The sequence below is a fragment of the Narcine bancroftii genome, chromosome 4 (genome assembly GCF_036971445.1).
Source record: "Narcine bancroftii isolate sNarBan1 chromosome 4, sNarBan1.hap1, whole genome shotgun sequence".
Taxonomy (NCBI): Eukaryota; Metazoa; Chordata; class Chondrichthyes; order Torpediniformes; family Narcinidae; genus Narcine; species Narcine bancroftii.
The window spans coordinates 101776435-101799068 of NC_091472.1; the positions used below are offsets into that span (position 1 = coordinate 101776435).

Sequence of the window (22634 nt, forward strand, 5' to 3'; positions counted from 1 at the left end):
TTAGGCAGTCCTTGTACCTTTTCTTTGGTGCACCTCTGTCACGGTGGCCAGTGGAGAGCTCGCCATATAACACGATCTTGGGAAGGCGATGGTCCTCCATTCTGGAGACGTGACCCACCCAGCGCAGCTGGATCTTCAGCAGCGTGGACTCGATGCTGTCGAACTCTGCCATCTCGAGTACTTCGACGTTAGGGATGAAAGCGCTCCAATGAATGTTGAGGATGGAGCGGAGACATCGCTGGTGGAAGCGTTCTAGGAGTTGTAGGTGATGCCGGTAGAGGACCCATGATTTGGAGCCGAACAGGAGTGTGGGTATGACAACAGCTCTGTATACGCTTATCTTTGTGAGGTTTTTCAGTTGGTTGTTTTTCCTGACTCTTTTGTGTAGTCTTCCAAAGGCGCTATTTGCCTTGGCGAGTCTGTTGTCTATCTCGTTGTCGATCCTTGCATCTGATGAAATGGTGCAGCCGAGATAGGTAAACTGGTTGACCGTTTTGAGTTTTGTGTGCCCGATGGAGATGTGGGGGGGCTGGTAGTCATGGTGGGGAGCTGGCTGATGGAGGACCTCAGTTTTCTTCAGGCTGACTTCCAGGCCAAACATTTTGGCAGTTTCCGCAAAACAGGACGTCAAGCACTGAAGAGCTGGCTCTGAATGGGCAACTAAAGCGGCATTGTCTGCAAAGAGTAGTTCACGGACAAGTTTCTCTTGTGTGAGCTTGCAGGCGCCTCAGATTGAAGAGACTGCCATCCGTGCGGTACCGGATGTAAACAGCGTCTTCATTGTTGAGGTCTTTCATGGCTTGGTTCAGCATCATGCTGAAGAAGATTGAAAAGAGGGTTGGTGCGAGAACACAGCCTTGCTTCACGCCATTGTTAATGGAGAAGGGTTCAGAGAGCTCATTGCTGTATCTGACCCGACCTTGTTGGTTTTTGTGCAGTTGGATAACCATGTTGAGGAATTTTGGGGGGCATCCGATGCGCTCTAGTATTTGCCAAAGCCCTTTCCTGCTCACGGTGTCAAAAGCTTTGGTGAGGTCAACAAAGGTGATGTAGAGTCCTTTGTTTTGTTCTCTGCACTTTTCTTGGAGCTGTCTGAGGGCAAAGACCATGTCAGTAGTTCCTCTGTTTGCGCGAAAGCCGCACTGTGGTTCTGGGAGAATATTCTCGGCGACACTAGGTAATATTCTATTTAGGAGAATCCTAGCGAAGATTTTGCCTGCAATGGAGCGATTCCCCTGTAGTTTGAGCAGTCTGATTTCTCGCCTTTATTTTTGTACAGGGTGATGATGGTGGCATCACGAAGGTCCTGAGGCAGTTTTCCTTGGTCCCAACAAAGCTTGAAAAACTCATGCAGTTTGACATGCAGAGTTTTGCCGCCAGCCTTCCAGACCTCTGGGGGGATTCCATCCATACCTGCTGCTTTGCCACTTTTCAGTTGTTCGATTGCCTTATATGTCTCATCCTGGGTGAGGACCTCATCCAGCTCTAGCCTTAGAGGGTGTTGAGGGAGCTGGAGCAGGGCGGAATCTTGGACTGAGCGGTTGGCACTTAAAAGAGATTGGAAGTGTTCTGACCATCAGTTGAGGATGGAGATCTTGTCGCTGAGGAGGACTTTACCGTCTGAGCTGCGCAGCGGGCTTTGGACTTGGGGTGAAGGGCCGTACACAGCCTTTAGAGCCTCGTAGAAACCCCTGAAGTCGCCAATGTCCGCGCTGAGCTGGGTTCGCTTGGCGAGGCTAGTCCACCACTCATGTTAGATCTCCTGGAGTTTGCGCTGAAGATGGCTGCATGCGCGACGGAAGGCTTGTTTCTTCTCTGGACAGGACGGCTTTGTAAGGTGAGCCTGGTGGGCAGCTCGCTTCTTTGCCAGCAGCTCCTGGATTTCCTGGCTGTTTTCGTCTAACCAGTCCTTGTTTTTCCTGGAGGAGAAGCCCAGTACCTCTTCAGTGGATTGCAGTATGGTAGTCTTCAGCTGATCCCAGAGGGTTTCAGGGGACGGGTCCATGAGGCGGATTGCATCGTCGAGCTTTGCTTTGAGGTTTGCCTGGAAGTTTCCTCTCACTTCGTCTGACTGCAGGTTTGCAACATTGAACCTCTTTCTGGGGGCTTTACTGTTCCTGGGCTTTGGCTTGAAGTGAAGGTTGAGCTTGCAGCGAACTAGCCGGTGGTCAGTGTGGCATTCCGCTCTGGGCATGACCCTGGTGTGGAGCACATCTCGTTTGTCACTTTCTCGCACCAGGATGTAGTCCAGGAGGTGCCAGTGTTTGGATCGGGGATGCATCCAGGTAGTCTTAAGGCTGTCCCTCTGCTGAAAAAGGGTGTTTGTAATGACAAGCCGCTGTTCTGCGCAGAGCTCCAACAGGAGGCGCCCCTTGTTGTTGCACTTGCCGACGCTATGCTTGCCCAGGATTCCTGGCCAGGTTTCTGAGTCTTTGCCAACGTGAGCGTTGAAGTCGCCAAGGATGACAACCTTGTCGGCTGTAGGGGTGCGTTGGATGAGGTTGCGCAGGTCAGTGTAGAACTTGTCCTTTTCTGCTGGTTCCGCCTGGAGGGTTGGAGCATAGACACTGATGAGGGTGATGCGACGCTTGTTTTGAAGGGGGAGTCGCATGCACATGATTCGGTCCGAGTGGCCTGTCGGAAGGTTTTCGAGTTTGGAGGCAATGGAGTTCTTGACCATGAAGCCTACACCAGATAGGCATCGTTCATCCAAAGGCTTGCCAGACCAGTAGAGTGTGTAGCCCGCGCCGCGTTCTTGGAGGCTGCCTACATCTGCCAGGCGGACTTCACTGAGAGCGGCTATGTCGATGTCAAGTCTGAGGAGTTCATGTGCAATGAGGGCAGACCGACGTTCAGGTCGGTGGCTGTCAGCCTTGTCTAGCATGGTTCTGATGTTCCAGCATGCTAGCTTGAGTTTGTGAGCATCTTTTGAGGGGGAGGACGTAGAGGGGGAGGACGTGGAGGAGGAGGCCATTCCGATATAAAACCTACGACCCAAGGACCTCGCTGCCACGTCCCAGCTTGCTTGGCCACGGCACACGAACCATGGGTGTAAAGGGTGGGGCCAGTACTGCGCACACTGCACTCCACCTAAAAGCTCCTTTGCGCAGGCCCGAGGACAGGTCCACGTCCTCCCCCTCCACGTCCTCCCCCTCCACGTCCTCCCCCTCAAAAGATGCTTAACCACATTATCAACCTGTGAACCAGTTTTGTGCGATCTGTGGACACATACCCCAAGATCTCTCAGTTCCTCCACCTTGATCAGAGTCCTCCCATTAACATTGTTTTCTGCCTTTAAATTGAACCTACTGAAATGAACCACTTCACACTCTTCTGAGTTAAACTTCAAGTTCCATTTCTCAGCCCAGCTATACATTCTATCAATGCCCTGCTGTAATCCCCAGCAACCCTCCAGACTATCCACAATGCCACCAACCTTTTTGTGTTCTGCAAATGTACTTCCCCTTCCTCATCCAGGCTCTTTATACAAAAAGGTCCCTTGCTTCAGATAATTGAGAGTTGAGGCTCTGACTGTAACTCCTTCTCATGTGTCCCTCAGTTTTGATGGAGAAGTATTTATGTTTTAACCCTGCAACTTGAATCTTGTTCAGATCCTAAATGATGTCGGACACCTGACAATAATTTGATTATTGAGGCAGAGGCAGTCAGTGAGTTGGACAGCACAGGAAAAGGCCCACTGTGACTGTGATGATTTATCAAGTACCCACTTTAATTCTTTCCACATTCCTTTCAACTCTGCCCAGGTTCTACCACCCTCCTGTACATGAAGGGCAATTTATAGCAGCCAATTGTCTGACCAATCCACATGCTTTTGGGATGTGGGAGGAAATCTTAACACACTGTGGAAACACACATCGACCCAGGGAAAATGTACAAATCCTCACAGGTGACAGCGGATGTCACGAATGGACTGGCTCACGGGAACTATGGGGCAGCAGCTCTACCTGCTGAACCACTCTGTCATCCAGAGGAATGGCTAATTCTATAGGTTGAAACAGGCACTGGGAGATTGACCTATGAACAGTTGACCTTTGGAAATATATGTAGGAAGAATTTGGGATCTTAATTTACAGGATCAGCAATTTGTAGGCTGTCAATTGTTGAGTTTGACTTTACCCTGTTCCTTCCTGACCCTCTGAGTTCAGGGTTGAAGGGGCTCACTCGAGACAATGGCTTCTCATCCTTTAACTCTTGAAGTGGGGAAAACCTGAGTGAATTTATTTGTGAATTAACTGAAATCAAGACTTCGGGGAGGATATAGCTCCATCCTCCAGTCCATGTGTAAACAGAATACAGTAAAATTACTGTTATCCAGAAATCAAGCAACCAGCAGCCTCAAGCAACTGGCAAAAAAATTCGCAGAAAATAAATAGGTAAAAAGTACAAACGTTTAAAATTGGTGCCCCCGGCAGTTAGTTCTGTAATCACGCAGCAAGCAGTCTCAAGCAAATGGAAAATTCACTTATCCGGCATCTACCAATCGCCATAGTAAAATCGGAAGTTTTACTGTATATGATGAATATACAGTGCCCTACATAATATTTGGGGCAGACACTTTTTTATTTTATTTGCCTCTGTGGTCCACAGTTTTAAATTTGTAATGACACAATTCACGTGTCATTAAAGTGCATGTTCCAGATTTTATTCATAGTTATTTGTATACATTTTGGTTTGACCATGGAGAAACTACTGCACTTTTTTATGCACATTTCCCGCATTTCAGGGCACCATAATGTTTGGGGCATTTGGCTTCACAGGTATTTGTGATACTCAGGAATGTTTAATTTCTTCATTGATGCAGGTAGGAGAGCAGGGCTTGCTTCTAAACTTTTGATTACTTCTGGAATCTGTAGTTGCCGTTTTTCAACACGAGGACCAGAATTATACCAATGAAAGTCAAATAAGCCATTATGAGGCTGAAAAAGAATAAAACAGTAAGAGACATCGCTCAAACCTTAAGATGACCAAAATCAACAGTTCGGAACATCATTAAGTTGAAAGAGCATACAGGTAAGATCAGTAATTGCAAGGTATTCCAAGGAAGAATCTCATCATAATGAAAAAAAATCCCAAAATGTATGTCTGTCTGACAGATCAGGAACACTCTTCAGGAGACAGGAGTGGATGTGTCATTGACCATCGTCCGCAGAAGACTTTATGAACAGAAATACAGAGGCTACACTGCAAATTGCAAACCGTGGTAAAGGTGCTTTGGATCTTGGCCAGTTCCTTTGCGCCGCCACTCTTTGCCCTTGTCATTATTCTGATACAGGTTAATCTCGGTCTCATCTGTCGACAAGAGCATTTTCCAGAATTCTGCAGGCTCTTCTTGGCAAACTGTAATCTGGCCATCCTGTTTCTAACTAGTAGTTTATATCTTGCAGTGTAGCCTCTGTATTTCTGTTCATGAAGTCTTCTGCGGACGGTGGTCAATGACACTGCCACAACTGCCTCCTGAAGAGTGTTTTTGATCTGTCGAACAGGCGCTTGAAGATTTTTCTTCATTATAATGAGAATTCTTCTTTCATCTTTGGAATACCAGTCCCTATGCAATGACTGAGCACACCAGTACGCTCTTTCATCTCAACGATGTTCCAAACAGTTGATATTGGTAATCCTCATGTTTGGGCAATGTCTTTTACTGTTTTATTCTTTCTTTTCAGTCTCATAATGGTTTATTTAACTTTTATTGGCACAACTCTGCTCCTCATGTTGAACTACAGATTCCAAAGGTGAACAAAAGCTTAGAAGCAAGCCTTGCTCTATTATACCTGTGTGTGCGCGTTTGTGTGTGCGTGCGCGCATGTGTGTGTGTAGGGAATGATGTACGTGTTTCGCAAACTCTATGTGTAGTTCTTGCAGTAGTGCATACTCAATGAGGGATGGTGTATGTGCACATATCTGTGTGTACTAATGCACTTCTTACAACATAGGAGGGGGCTATTTGGCCCATTGTGAACCTGTTGATTCCTAGTGGGTTCCATTCCCCTCTCGTTTATTCTCTTATGTCCCTCCCTGAAAATAGTTCTTCTTGTTTACTGCTTCAAAACTTCTGGCATTTATCTGCCCCAAGAGGCACTTTACAGCAGCCAATTTACCCATCTGCAAGTGGCAAGTAAATAGAGCGCCCAGAAGGAGCCTACACAATCGCAGCAAGAACATGCAAACTCCAAACAGACAGCACTGGAGGTGAGGATTGATCCCAGGCTGTAGGAATTCTGAGGCACCAGGGCTAACTGCTGCAGTACCTTGTCGGTTTGCCAAAGCGCACCATGCCAGTTGATTCCCATTTAGACAACGCACCAGCTTCACACTGCCTGCTAATTAACACAAATGCAGTGTGTTGCCAGTGAGAACTGCGCTGTTGACTACATGCCTCAGAGGTGACACAGAATTGTGACAGGGTGCCAGCACTTTAAGCCATTGTACACATCTTAAAGGGAAAGTGCTGGAGCATGGGGCAGAGGTTGCTGTGGAGCTCACTCCAATGAAGGAGAAGTTGTAATAATAAATGTCTTTGGAGCATGATGGGCTCCAAGATCTTTTGATGTTGCACGAAAGGCTTGGTGGAAGAGGTGATGCACACGTGCTGCATTATTAGGATTGTGAGGATCTCTGGGCACATTCTCCAAAGGGAACAGAGCCAGAGACTGGAGGTGCTTTGAGTCAATCCCCTCGAACCATGTCACCAAACATTCAACTCCCTCAAACATACCCAATTCCAAAGCAACTTCCACTGCAATATCCTGCCAACCTCTGAACAAGTGGTGAAAAGGCCTTGTTCACAATGACAGCTTCTTGTTCTTTATCTTTTGGAAGAAGACCATTAGCATCCATCAACTGAGCCACCATCATGGTGGGTCATTTCAGATTTGGTTAGGAGACAGGATGTGGCAAGTTGCATGGATTTGAGTGGTTGAGAACTTGGACAAATAGGGTACTTTAGGTGCTAGTTCACCAGTGGGCAAGTCTTCACAAGAAAGCTGCTGCATGGGATTTTGATGAAGTGTGCAGGAGAATGTTGATGAGATGCTCGGTTCTTGCAAAAGAGCTTGTGTGCAGCATCAAGAAGTGAGGGGAAGTAGAGTGTTAATTGCTCAAAGTGCCTTAGATCCAGAAGGTGATGCCTCCTCTAGTGGGAGAACCTGAACATTATATTTTAAGTATTAGGTGAAATTATTTCTTCCAGAAGGTCATGAGTCTTTGGAACTCTCTTCCTCAATGGGCAGTGGAAACAGAGTCTGGATATTTTTAAATCAGAGCAAGATAGATTCTCAATGAGCAATAGGGCTACAGGTTACACAGGCAGAGGTAATAATGAGATAAGTCTTGATGTCATCAAATGGAGTAGTCCCAAGAACCACGTTGCCTATTCCTTCATTAATAATCTCACAATGGCTTCTGTGCAAGATTTGGCCCTTCAGTTTTCCAGCCTAAAAGTCATGGAGATCTCTCTTCATCTGGGCAACAGCATGACGTGTATGGCCAGTGCCTCAGTTTCCATTGCAGCATGAAGAACACCCCAAAAAAATCCAAGAGCAGCTACTGGGCCTGAGGTCCAGAGTGTGAAAGGCTCACAGGCTCTCACAGCAATACAGTAATCCACCCCCACCCCCACTAGTACACAGGATACTATCAACAAAATGAATAGCAGTCACTCTCCCAGACTATCTCCCAAACCCCCATTGCTGTATAAGTATAAGACGATATTACTTTTTGAAGTACAGTAAGATGACAAATAAGATAATGCTTTGCTCATAGACTGTGCCTGGATATCAGGATAAAATAATAGCTACCCAAGCAAGGAAAATGAGAAGTGACATTTTCTTGACCTCAAGGCAGATTCACAGAAGAGGCCTCACATTGTGCTTTCTAAAAGAGGAAACCTTTTCAGTGGTGAGAACAGTTTCAGATTCCCAGAAGGATTGTTAGTTTCCGAGATGTCATTACTGACTAATTGCTGCAAGGATTAATCCAAAGATATATAGAGGTAAGAAATTTTTTGAACATAGGGCAACCAGTGATGACAAATTCATTGTCAGAAAATAAAAAGATGGCCAGATAGTCATTTTCTGGAACTCAGTGGGTGTGGCAGAATCCACGAAGGAAAAATGGACATATAATGTTTCAGGTTGGGATCCTGCTTCCAGAAGCAGGTTTCAACCTGAAACATTAACTCTCCATTTTCCTCCACAGATGTTGGGTTTCTCCAGTAATTTGGGTTTTTTTTTTGCTCTGGATTCCAGCATCTGCAGTCTCTCTTGTTTCTGGTGTTGGCTGATGGCGATGGATGGGGTGCAATGAGATATTGCACTGGGGCGATGTTTACATCTGACAGTACTGTCTCCTCTCTGCCCTGATGGCTTTCCAGTATCTTTGCAACCCTTACCTTGGACACTTCATGTGAAATTTCTGGTGGAATTAGAGAGCTTACTCCATTTTCTCTTTTGAAGGAATATTTTACAAATTTTGAATAAGCATTCCAATCCTGATCCAGGACAGCCACCACAGATATCATACTGAATTTAGGCTAAATATTATAGGCTACAGAAAAGCAATTTTATCAATTTCTTGCACTCATTTGTTTTTATATCTTTTGTCATTGGAAGATGGTCAAAAGTTAAAGTGTTTTTTTTTAGGAAGGACACAAAGTTTTTCACAGGTACAGACATGCAGAGCCAGAGGGACAATCTTCAAATTAGAGACAAGGCCTTCCAAAGAGAAAATAGGAATCACTGAATAGTTTAAAAATTTTTAAAGATATAGTACAATAACCGGCCTTTCCTGAGCCTCCATCTCCCGAATGCATCCATGTGACCAATTAACAAAACCCAAACATCTTTGGAACATGGGAGGAAACTGGAGCACCTGCGGGAAACCCACGCAGTCAGGGGGAGAACATACAAACTCTGTACAGACAGCAGTGGATTCGAGCTCGGATTGCTGTCACAGTAATAGCATTGAGCCAACTGCTAAGCTAACCGTGCTCCCCTTCTTCACAGAGAAGGTTGTGTGTTGGTATGCCTTCATCACCCAGCATCTAAACTTTCCTGTCCTATTAAACAAAGAGAGTCATGCCAGAAAATGGAGCACATAAAACAACTTGCTGGAGGAGCTCAGTGGCTCAAGCAACATCTGTTTAGGCACAGTTGGGACCCTGAATCTAGACTCGTTCTGGATTAGAAGCTTGCAGTAGCATCTTGTCCAGATTGGGACTCTGGATCAGGATCATTTCTATGCCTCCACTGACACTGCTTGACCCATTCAGTTCTTCTAGCAGTTTGTTTCTCACTCCAGGTTCCAGCATCTGTATTCTCTTGTACCTCCATGCCAGAGAATGGCTTGTGACCTGAGGCTTTGACCTCAAAGTGCTCTAGATCTGCTGAAATTTTCAGAGTTAATGATGATAGATAATGTACCATCAAGAATCACAAAAGGCTGACTATCCAGCTTTTATTATTAATTAAAGACGGGAACTACCATCAATCTCATTGACTGATCAAAGCAAAGAGAAAGAGGAACATGCAAGGGGCTATGGGGAGGATCAGTCTCGGGAGGGGTGTCCAGCTGGCACCACCCAATCATGGTGCAACAATGGTTTACCACAATAGATTCATATTGAACATTTAAAAGATGCAGAATTAAAAGGGGACAGGTTTGGGTTAATTTGCATGTCAGCCAGCAATGAGTTGACTGGTAGCACTGAATGTGGAAGGTTAACACCCTGATATCTCAATACAACACACATCCACCAGTACAAAGACACAAATCTGCTGTGCAGTCACTATCACGGACATCCATGGGCCAATGTGCCATCTGATAATTACCAGTTCTCCTCATTTCCCACTTCTATTAAATTGATGTCAAGTGAACTCAAAATGAAGAATGACACAATTATGCAGAGGTTGCAGTGGGAAAGCCAGCTCCAAGAGAAAGGGGAGATTAGAGTCATCAGAAATCACAACATGATGAATCACAGCACTCACCAGCTGTGGAAGTGATTTATTTTCATTGTCATTCTGATATTTCCCCAAAACATTCCTCTACTCAACTTGAAAAGAGGTTAGAGGGTATTTGCTGTTGTCTCACCAGTAAAAAAAAAGCTGCTGGCTGTCAACTCCATTTATGCCTTCTGTTAAATCCCCTCACATCCTTTGTCGCTCCAAAGAGAAAAGCCTTAGCTCAGTTAATCCTGCTTCATAAGGCATGTTCTCCAATCCAGACAACATCCTGGTAAATCTCTTCTGCACCCTCTCTAAAGCTTCTACATCCTCTCTGTAATGATTGAAGAATCAAGATTTTTTTATTGTCATCTAATAAAACAGATGTAATTACATTTTCGTCTGTTGTAAGGCAGACAAAGAGTTACTATCAGCAGAAATTACCTAGCGGCCTTTACAGTCAGAGAAAGAGAATTCCTTTAGAATCACGGCATGTCCATGGATTCGCCTCCAGCACTCCTGTAGCCTCTGCAACTACACAGACCAATCCAAACCATCGGCAAACCAAGCTCCAGATCCAAACCTCCAGCATGATCAGGAAGCCTTCAGCGCCTGAGGCCCCTTGTGAACTCCTCCTGCCCTCAGCACGCTCTCACATTCAAGTTCTGATACCTGGTACCCCTTCAGCCAGTCTTGAGCCAGTCTCCAGCAATTCTCAGCGTGGGGTGAGTCCTTTTGACCTCAAGTCTTCAGCAGCCTGCATGGGTCCTTCATCTCAAAGTCACCGATGTTTTCAGTTGCAGAGCCCCACACTGGTCCCATAGGGTCATCTCTGCTTCTCCTTCTCAAACAGGAGATGTTCTCCCCACTTTCTGCTGCCCTGCACCAGTCCTCTGCTTCCCCTAGAGTATGCAACCCTTTTGGGCCTCTGACATCACAGGTGCCACCATCTTGCATCCAGACCCGATGCTCACAGGATTTTAAAATAAACCATCAGCTCCTTCAACAGGCCATGTAAAGCCTATCCGGGGCTGTCAGAAGTTGGACTGGATGATGGATCCTGCAGAGGAGTGCTGTGGTTCTGCTTCCCGCTCTCCCTATGTCCGCACCACCAGTTACAGCATCTCCAGCAGCGATGCCATTTTTTTAAACCCAATTCTCGATGTGGTCTAATCAGAATTTATGGGACTGCAACATTACCCCCTGGCTCTTGAACTCAATCTATCGATGAATGAAAGCCAGCATGTAAGATGTTTTCTTAACCACCCTATCAACTTGCACAGCAACCATGAGGGAGCAGTGGACTTAGATCCCAAGATCCCTCTGTTCATCCACACTGATGAGAATCCTGTCATTAACCACATTCTCCTCCTTCAAGTTCAACCTTCCACAGTGCATCACTTCACACTTATCTGGATTGAACTCCATCTGCCACTTCTCCACCCACCTTGCATCCTGTCTACATCCTTTTGTAACCAACGACAACCTCTGCATTCTCCACATCTTCAAGCTTTGTGCCATCTGAAAACTTATTCACCCACCCCTCCACTTCTTCATCCAAGTAATTTATGAAAATCATGAAGAGCAGGGGTCCCAGGATAGATCCCTGAGGAACGTCACTAGTCACCGACCTCCAGGCAGAATACATTCCATCTCATAATACTCTGTTTTCTGCAGACAAGCTCATTCTGAATCCAAGAAGCTAAGGTTTAATGGATCCCATGCCTCATGACTTTCTGAATGAGCCTTCCATAGGGAACCTTGTCAAATTCCTTACAAAATCCATAAACACTACATCTTCTGCCCTACCTTCATCAATTTCTTTTCTCATCTCCTCAAAAAACTCATTTCGGCTCGTGAGACATGACCTGCCCCTCACAAAGCCATACGATCCACAAGAAGATTATGCTTTCCAAATGCTCATAAATCCTGCCCCTAAGAACCCTCAATCGTTTGCTCACCGCTGACGTAAGAATCACTAGTTTATAATTCCCAGGATTCACCCTCTCATATTTTTTAAACAGGGAACTACATTTGCCTTTCTCTCATCCTCTGGCACCTCTCCTTGCCAATGCCCCAGAAAACTCTTCCTTCTCTTCCTGTAGTAACATGGGACATATCCCATCCAGACCTGAGGAATTAGCTATCCAAATATTTTTAGGACTATCCAACACTTCCTCTTTCTTAACCTTGACATGCTCCAGCACAACAATGTGGCCATGTAGAATTATGTGCAACACCAACAGTTTGTTCAGGATCCAATGATTAATACCAATGCAGACCTTACCCTCCAATCTCACCCTTCTTCCACTTTGTCTCACCCCATTGGCATCCAATTCTATTCTTCCTCAAACTTCCCTTTTTTTGGCTCAATTGTGCTTTGTAGTAGCAAGTTCCATATTATAATCATTCTTTGGGTAAATAAGTTGCTCCTGTATTCTTCATTCGGATATGTTTATATTGTTATTTGTATCTACCTTATATTCATGGATTCTGATTTGGAATGAGGATTTAACTGTATTTTTGAACCTGAGTATACACAAAATCAAAGGAGCAAATGCCAATTTGAAAAATTATGGTTTTACATTGGAAAGTCTTAAAGAATGGTTACAGTCATGGAGAGCAGCAGTGTAGAAACCATCTGTCCACGCTGATCATCAACCGCCAATTTACTTGACTCCAACATTAATCCCATTTTTTCTATTCTCCCCATGTTCTCATCAATTCTCCCCAGGTCCAATTACTTGCCAACACTCTGGCTGAAATTTAGAATGGACAATTAACATATCACTCTGCACCTCCTTGAGATGTGGGAGGAAACAGAAGTTCCTGGAGGAAATCTGTGGTATCACAGGGAGGACATGGAAACTCCACACAGGATTGAACCCAGGTCTCCAGTGCTGCAGGACAGCAGCTCTGCTGACTATCACTGCACCACCCCAGTGGACAATAGTTTGGCAATAGTTCACAATATACACCATGATTGCATGACTTAGGCATCACAGTAGTAAAATGCTGATTGAATGCATGAGGTATTGTAATCTTGCAGGTGCTTTCGTGTATTTTTTCTTATCTTCCTCAAGTCAGCCTGTAAAACATTAGGTTGAAACAAGGCCAAAATTAAATTGCCTTCCTCATCCAAGAGAATTTTTCTGAGGTTAATGCAGGAAACCATATCCTGCCGCATTATGATATAGATCAAATATGTTGTGCATGATACTCCATCCAACATCTTGCTCGGTTGTGTATTCGGTCTACTCCATGCAGTCAATCTCTTATCTCCATTAAAAAAAAGGAGTACATGAATACTAATAGGACAGACTTGTCATTACAAAACATGAAAGGATGTATTGTGAAGAAATAACGATCAATCATTGTCTCAGATCAGAATAAGGCAGATGGAATCCATCAACAAAATTGCCAATGACAAACTTGGCATCCCTAAATCACTCACTTCAAATTTACCTTGTCTTCTCTTTTATTCTGACGGGTGTGTCAATAAAAATAGCACTCGTTGAATGCAGTTCCAATGAGTCTCACTGTTGAAAACCTTTTTCTCTTCCCCAGGGAATGAAAGTCTTGCAGAAAATTATGTGCAAGACACCAAGATGGGTTTCATCATTAATGCCATTTATGCGATGGCTCACGGATTGCATGACATGCACAAAGCTCTCTGTCCAGGCCACGTAGGATTATGTGATGCAATGCAGCCTGTTGATGGCAGTAAATTACTGCAGTTTATCATAAAGGCATCGTTCATTGGAGTTTCCGGTGAGGAAGTGTGGTTTGATGAAAACGGAGATTCTCCAGCAAGGTAAATATCCATTTTCAGCAAGTGACTTGGCTTCGTTGATTTGAAGTGTTTATTAGGTGTGCAATTTCGGTGTTGCTCATTTGGTTTTATTTGAATGAATTGTTTAATGGCCATGAATTCCTCTTTTGAGATGCATTATTTCTGGATGCAAAGAAAGTATCATTTAGAAGATTTATTTGGGATGTTTATTTGGAACATATTACTCCACAGTATTTACTGGGAGGATTGTGTTTGAAATGTATTATTTGAGAGCGTTTGGGGACTGGTTAGAGCTTGCGTAAACACCTTTCAGTTCATTCTGCCTGATCAATCCAGCTGCTTCCAACCTTTGCCCTTTCTCACTAGACCTGTATGAGGTTGTCTTCAAGTATTAATCCAGGTTCAATGTTGAAAGCAATGATTGAATATGTTTCAGCCAGCCTTTCAGACTCTGAATCCAAGAACACGACGACTTCCTGTGTAGAAAAGATTTTGCTCATGTCCCTACTGGCTCTTTTGACAGTCACTTCAAATCGAAGTCCTTGCTTGCTTGTTGATCAGTGATTACCTGATCTGCGTTTGGTTTCTCCAGTGCAAAGGAACCTGCAATATCATCACCAAACATTGTGCACGAGGCTGGAAGGAGTGCAAGAAAATTGCTGCTCCACAATTTCATCACCAGACACATACAGAACATAACAACCCCTCTGCCTTTTCACTATGTTGTGAGATCACTATTTGCAAATTGTATTTTGACAATGGGTCTATCGTCATGTGCTTGAGGACAATGTACAGATACACCACAATTATTGCTTGTTGCAGCCAAACTACCAGCAAGATTATATATTAAATTACCTCAGTATAGATAAATAAATATGAACCCAATTTGGTGGTGGGGCATGAATTTGGATGCATTTAATTGAAATTTATTTTTATTTGTGATTGGGGTAGATGTATGTGTTTTTTCTTCATTTTATTGTTTTAGATTTGGAACATTTTAGTTTGCACTATTTATTAGAGAAGTTTTCTGGAGATTAGTTTATTTTAAATATATTGCCTGTGGATGTTTATGTGGGATGTATTGTTTGTGGTGGGTGTGTTATTTCCAATGTATCATCTGAGGTGTTTAATTTGGACTCATTATTGGGGGATTTATTTTGAATTATTAATTGGAAGTGTTGATTTGGGAAGCACTAGAGGGAGTGTTTTTGTGACACATATCATTTTAGACATTTTGATTTGGCATAAATACCAGATTTGTAGATATAGTTCAGTGAACACAAGGATTGGTGATCCAGCAGTTGGTTTTGGGGTTATATTTTTATCATTCCTGCAAGCCATTTCCAACTGCATCCTGACTTATCTTTCTTCACCTGACTCCCTTTGACTGGCACCTTCCAATCAATTCCCACCATCTCCTAATCTGTCCATCATCCTTCACCTTCCCTCATTCACTAACCCCTTACTAGCCTCTGTCAAATCCTTCCCAGATGGTTATGTTCATTCTGCATTCTCAGAATTGATGAAGGGTTCGTACCTGAAACCTGGCATGGTTAGCATAACAGTTAGTGCAATGCTATTACAGTGCCAGTGACCCGGGTTCGAATCCAGGGCTGTTGTAAGGAGCTTGTACATTTTCGCTGTGTCTAGTGGCTTTCCTCTGGCTACTGGCATTGTCGGTTCATTGGGGTGTTTGGGTGGCATGGGCTCATGGGCTGGAAGGGCTTGTTACTATGCTGTATGTCTGAATCAAATCAAGTCTCCCACAGAGGCTGGTGGACGAGCTGAGTTTTCCAGCAATTTTTTTTGCTCCAGATTCCAGCAGTTGCACTCTTTATGTTCCAACAATTCTTTCAAAGATCTTCCTTTCTGTAACACAACTTCTCCACTACTGGAGAACTCATCCACGCTTAACTTCTCTTCTGATTACATTGTTCCCTATTGTACTCTGACCAACGCTTAACTTCTCTTCTGATTACATTGTTCCCTATTGTACTCTGACCAACGCCCCCCCCCCCCACCAACTTCCAGCTCAATAACTCTGGTTCCTCCCAAACTCTGCCACCTGCATCATCACTCAACAGCACATTATCTTCGGGATTTGGGGCACAAATAATTGGAGACATGAGTTGGGAGGAACATAGAACTTTGGATCTAATGAGAACTGAATTGAAGAAATGTGAAAGCTATCAACATATGCATGACTGAACCATCTTTGACAGCTATTGGCAGCACCCAAAGCTTTTGGTTCATGTACCCAGGGTTAAACACCACTGCTCATTGGCTTACCTCATTTTTATTTCAAATATGCCCTTCACTCATAACTTGTGAAGTGCTGGACTTCCAATGCCACATTGAGTCACAGCAGTGTAGGTTGTAGAGAGAGGAGAGTCCTGCCCGGGGGAGATTTGTTGCTCTTCCACACACATGAGCACAGTCAGGAGGTGAAAGCTTTCGAGTTTAATGTTGGAACTAATGCCCTGGATCCTGGGTACAGTGTTAGAGGAATGAGGTCAGTGAATAAACCTTCAAATGTCATATCCCACCAACTATACTGATTAGGACATAGAACTAGCCACATCACTAGTTAGCTCAGCAGCTCAAGCCAGCAGAACAGCTTAATGGAGAGATGGAGTCTGCTTGTGAAACCAAGAAGGGGGAAAAGAACTTCAAGCAAGGATCATCCAGCATGGAAGTGGTATAATCTGCAATGACATGTTTGCAGCTGGTCATAATGGAGGGTCTCATGGCTCATGTTTCAGCTTTGTTTACTGGTTACCTGAGGTCTAAGTGCTGCAGAGATGTGGAGTTCCACCCTGCTCTATAGCCAGAACAGTGAATATTGTTGTTTAAAGGCTCGTAGAAGTGACTTAGATGCTGACAAGGCACCCAGGAGGGGAAAGGCAGTATATCGAGTATCAAAATCAGAAACCCACCTCTTGCAATTGGCCAGTGCCCTTGCTTTTACCTAGCAGCCAGCCAGCCTCGCAAGACGGTTGCCATCATACTGAGAAAGTGCAATTCAAAGTGGACCCAAATGCACACAGCTTCCTCAGACTTCACAGAGCACATTAATGATGTTTCAAGATACATTTGTGTTTGGCAGCGGCCACGAGATGTTGTACACTCCAGGGAGCAGCAGACAAGTGAAGGGCACCAGAAATGGGGAAAACACCCCCAGTTGAGGAGGAGAAGCAGAGTAGATGACCCCACTGGATAGTGAAGGTTGTTGAAGGGTTCTGACCTGCAGGCGACATGTCGTTGGGGGACCCACACGGGCTGCTAGAGACAGGCTCATGGCAACCAGGTATTGAATCTGAGATTCAAGAGAGTGCTGAGGGCAAGCATGGCTCTTGAAGGGCCTTGGGCTCAGAAGGCTTCCTGATTATGTTGGAGGTTTGGATCTGGGGCTCGGGTTACTGAGGAATCAAAGAGAAGTCTGTGCGGCTGCAGAGGCTGTGGGAGCACTGGAGGTGAATCCAAGGACACTCAGTGACTCTGAGGAGACTCTCCTTTGCTTACTGTAAGGAGCGCTGAGCAACACTAATGGCAACTGTCTTATAGCAGCCAGAAGGCTATTTCATGTAATATTACATGTTCTGAACTATTACATGACAATAAAGGAAATTTATTTAATTTGATCTTGACAGGGTGGAGAGAAACTTTGTTACATTTGTTCATGAGGAGAAATTATGCCTCCTAGCACTTTATTTCAGTTATTCATCATGGGAATTGAACATCCATTCTAATTATCAGTTCAGATTCAATCCAGATGTAGCCACACATTTTACCTCTTCTCACTTCTCTGATCCAATTATCACCCAGAAAAAGAGTTTCACTCACACATACGTGGTGTCTGAAACGCGGCTGATTGCACTCAGCGACTCGAGAGGAGCACAAACGTGCTTTTAATAGCTTACAATCAAAGGCCGGTAGATACAATAGTCCTCAGGTGAATCTGAGGTCAGGTGGGAAAACCAGGGTTTATATTGGGGTAGGTGAGGAAGGACCAGTCATCTGAACAACACACAGACAGTGAATTCCAGTTCACTGCGGTGTCTTTGTGAAATAGCAAGTAGAAGCAGATATTGCTGCAAACACAATGATAATTTACATTTGAATAACCCTCAGAATGGCAACAGATACAAGTTTGCACTGAGCCACATCAGGAAACATTAGGGCCAATGACCAGAAACCAAAAGCAATCAGAGAGGCTTTCAGACATCTATTGATGCAAGATGGAATGTTTAGGGAATGGAATAGTGGATCTAATGGATTAACCAAATGAAGGCATGGTCCCCAGTGATATGGCAATAAGAAATCCAGAGTGAAACAAGAAAGTCTGCAGATGATGTGATTGTTGGAGAAATTCAGCACGTCCCATAGTGTCCAAAGGAGGATGTTTCACAGCTGCAAGATGCACAGGAGACTCAAAGAATTCAAAATTATTGGAAGGGTGCAGAGTTGGAGGAGAGCAGAGACAGGAAGAAAGAGGCCAAGAAGAAAGAGGCCATGGAGGGATTTGAGGATGAGAATTTTAAAATGAGGCCATACTAGACAACAAGCCAGTGTCGATCCACAGTGACATTCGTGTTGAGTGAATGGGACTCCGCATGAAAAAAAGCTTGTCCAAATAAAATGAATTGGTTAAACCTGGATCCAACAAAGGTACAGATGCGGATTCAGCAGCCATTGGTTAATTTTAGTTTCAGATCATACTTGGCACCGTGAGAAAGGTACTTCTGAGAGCAGTGTAACAGGTTAACTCTGACTTTCAAAATTTATAGAGTCGTAATGATAAGAAAGGTCAACCATTCTAATTTCAGATCCCAATGCCACACTGCCACGGTTTTGTGTACAGCCAGGTTTAGGCCACTCACAAATTGGAGGATCAACATCTTGCATTCTGTCTCGGCAGTCTCCAACCTGACAACATCATCATCGACTTCTCCAATACCCTTTAACTGCCTTCCCTGGCCTCCCTCTTTCCCTCAACCCTCTGCCTCCTATCCTCCAGCTTCCGATCCTCTTCCCTTCTTTCTCCTGTCACAGTGACCCTTCTTAGCCCTCTGCCATCTTCTCCATCACCTCTCAGCTTCTTTCTTTTCTATCCTCCCACCTGTGTCCAGGAGTTAGCCATTGCTCCTCCCATTTCCCTATCTTTTTATTCACGAGTCTGCCTGATTTTCAACATTCCTGATGGAGGGCTCAGGCCCAAAGCATCGACTGTCTTTTACTTCCTATGGATGCTGTGTGACCTGCTGAGTTTCTCCAGCACTTTTGTGCACTGCACCAGACCCGAGCGTCTGCATTTTCTTGTTTACCTCCAATTAGCACCAAGCACGAGCAGCATGACGGCACTGTAATGGGACTCATTCTGAGCTTGATGGCTGTGGGGCAAAAATAAACTGTCTTTAAGCCTGTTGGTATGCACTTTCATGTTCCTGAGCCTTCTCCCTGGTGGGAGGAGGGAGAAGAGAGTATGTCTGGGGTGTGATGGGTCCTTCAGATTGTTGGTTGCCTTTCCTGGATTATGGTCGATGTAGATGGTCCATGAAAGGGGAGGGGGTGCTCAGTTATGTTCTAAGCTGCCGTCATTACTTTCTGTAGCTTCTTGCGATCATGAGGGGAACAGCTCTGACATCACTCTGAGATGCATCCAGCAAGTCTGCTTTCAGTTGGACTGAGCTTCAAAAAAAATGCAGGTGGCCAGCAGCTATACAGCCAAACTTTACCCTGTCCAAAGGTTTTTTTTTCCTCCCATCAAGGTATTTTTCTATTTTGCTTCTTTTCAGAAATAGAGCTTGTTCAGTCCTCAATAAATAATTTTCCTTTGATACCACTTAACCTAACCATTCACTGAAAATCCAATAAACATGAAGTGAGGCGTTTTGGAAGGTCAAACTTGAAGGCAGAGTGTCAGGATTCTTAACAGTATGGAAGAGAAGAGGGACCTTGAGGTCCAAATTCATAGATCTCTCTAGGTTGTCGCTCAGGTTGATAGGGTAGTTAAGAAGGCTGATGGTATGGCCTTCATAGTCAGGGGATTGAGTTCAAGAGTCATGAGGTAATGTTGCAGTTCTATAAAATCCTGATTAGACCACACTTGGAATATTGTGTTCCATTCTGGTCACCTCATTACAGGAAGGATATGGAAGTTATGGAGAGGGCGCAGAGGAGATTTTTGATGCCTGGATTGGAGAACTTTTCTTGAGGCAAGGTTAACAGAGCTAAGGTTTTTCTCTTAGGAGCCAAAAAGGATGATAGATTGCTTAATAAAGGTCAACAAGATTATAAGAGGCATAGACCAAGTGGACAGAAAACAATTTTTCCTTGGGGAAGAGTAGCAAATAAACACCAGAGGATATCTGCACAAGAGAAAGCGTCCAAGGTAAGTTTTTTATACCGAGAATAGTGGGCGCTTGGATTGCATTGCCAGGGGTAGTGGTGGAGGCTAGTACACTAGGGACATTTAACAGACTCTTGAAGAAGAACATGGATACAAGGCAAATAAAGGGTTATAGGTTTAAGGTGGAGAAGGTTTAGTTTGTTAAGTATGTTTCTATCTCAGCTCAACATCATAGGCCGAAGGCCTGTACTGTGCTGTTATGTTCTAACAAGGCTTGAAGCTTCTGTGAGATGAGAGTGTTTGTACTGTAAGTAGGGGTAAGGAAACCTTTATGTACTGAATGTACTATATGGTTAATCAGGTACCGCAGTTTAATTAAAATTTATTTCCTTCATTAAAGGATGTACTGTTGAGAACTCCACCTCTCATCACCGAAACATACAACATAAACCCATAGACATATCGGTGCCAATTTTGGGATGTAGGAAGTTCATGACCCTATGTAAGGTAATCAGAGCATGGATCAGTGATAACTGCAGGTAAGAGAGGTCTTGTAGTGGCTGCTACTGCTGGAGAGGTTACGCTCAAAGAAGAGACACACACAAAGGGAGTGAATTCAACACTGGTTTATCATGCTGGCAGCTCTGCTTATAAAGGACTCAGAAGCCCATCTCTGACATCATCAAGCCACCTGACTGGTGGCGGTACAATCTGCTTCATGGAATTGATCGTTTAGTGCTACCCGGGGTGTGGCCAATCAGTGAGCCCTTCTCATCCCCGGGTGTGGCTGTTTCCCTAGCTCCACCCAATTGGCTGCTGCTGGCCAGCCCCTCGGAGTGGGGCGCTGCAGCCACATGCTGCTGAGTCGAGCGCCGACTTCGAAGTGCGTAACCCGTCTCGGCTGGCTGTGTAGGCCGCGGGCTCTCAGTGTCAGGTTGCCGCTTTGGGTGTAGCGCATTCGGCGGCCCACTACAGTCTTGGATATATTGGGGAGCTCAAGAAATACAAGCAAGTTCATCCATTGCCCTGTGCAAGAAATGTATGGAACTATTCCTGCTGTGAATATCCTGGTTCTGAATATGACACATCACAAAGGAATTTGAAAAGAGGAAGGTGACACTATCTCACGAAAGGCTTTCAGCCAGAAAGTTTGGACTGACCATTACTCTCCAAGGATGTTTGCAGACCTGCTGAACCTCCCCAGCATTTCTTTGTTTCTTCAAGATTTCAGCATCTGCAGCTTGTGTATTGGTCCTGATCATAGGGCTGTAGACAAATAGCTGGCTAGTGTCGCAGATAATGAACTAGATGACCCTGTAATCTTGAAGCAACTGCTTAATTCAATGCTATCAGAGATTTTTAAGAGGTGCAACTTGGGCAGATGTGAGTAGAGATCAAAGGAAATGGGAGATGGTGAGTGGTTAGGTTGTAAAGATTGGAAAAGACATGCAATTGACCGAGCTGTTTCAGAGGTTGTGGGATTACTTGTTGGATGGACTTTCTGACAAGAGAATTCTGATGTGATGGATCTGCCACTCATGGGAGCAGGTTAGGTACTCACCTGGACAGAAATAGCATGAAAGGTCATGGGGTTGTTTAATTCAGGGTGTCTTTCTGAAGTGTGAACATCAAGCAAAAAAGCTGGTAAGATCAGCCCCTTCAGTGGGAAATCTCAAAGGCAGGAACAATCTGAATGGTCACTGTGGAAAGTGACCATAGAGGGGTCCTCCGCTCTCAGGTTACTACATCTGCATTGGGGAGTACTCGGAATTACATATTCACTGACAGGGACACAATTCCACAGCTCAGTGACAGCAGGGTTGTGGAGAGAGTGAAGGTGGTGATTGACCCAGGGTAGATGACTCATACATGGGTCGTGACACCTGATGCCAGTTGTAGTGCTCTCCAGAGAGTCTTGGGGAAACATGATGCATCAACAGGTACAGTGCATGACCATGGTGGTGCCAGTGCTCATGGCCAAGACAGCACAAGACAGCTGAGATTAATGGGGAAAGACTGGCTGAGGACACTGCAGCTGGTGATCCATAGTATTGGTGTGATATAGTATTTGAGAGATGTAAGAACTTTCAGTTCAGTGCAAGCATATCTTCATTGACCTGTCGAGTGTAACCAATTTGTACACAACCACATTCTTGTTCATCAGCAAGGCAACACTGCTCATGTTCAGCCGAGACCAGCTCCTTCTGCTATTAGGCTGGAGGTGAAGGAGGAGTTGCATAAAGTGGAATGGAATGGGGTGTTGGTGATGTTTGAACACAAGGAGATGACAACTCCATTGGTAACAGTCCCCAAGGCAGATGAAACCATGCAGATATGTAGGGACGATGCAACATCACACAGAACAGGTCTACTGGTATCCAATGGTTACTTACTTCTGGAATAAACCCCATTTGCTGGAAGAACTCAGCAGGTCAAACAGCATCAGTGGGAGGAAAAGATGGTCAATATTTCAGTCCAGACCCTTCATCAAGGGTTGGGGAGAGAGGTGCTGAGTGAGAGAAACTCATCG

General features: G+C 44.6%; 1 protein-coding gene across 1 annotated transcript in view; it reads left to right on the forward strand.

The window, feature by feature from the left end:
- The window catches only part of LOC138762381 (metabotropic glutamate receptor 1-like), a gene marked incomplete at its 5' end in the record, with an annotated part of 67312 nt that overhangs the window by 29352 nt on the left and 15326 nt on the right, over nucleotides 1-22634 (forward strand). Inside the window, one exon of the mRNA XM_069936148.1 lies at nucleotides 13530-13776. Within this exon, the coding sequence (XP_069792249.1) occupies nucleotides 13530-13776 (247 nt within the window). The remainder of the gene's footprint in view (nucleotides 1-13529; nucleotides 13777-22634) is intronic.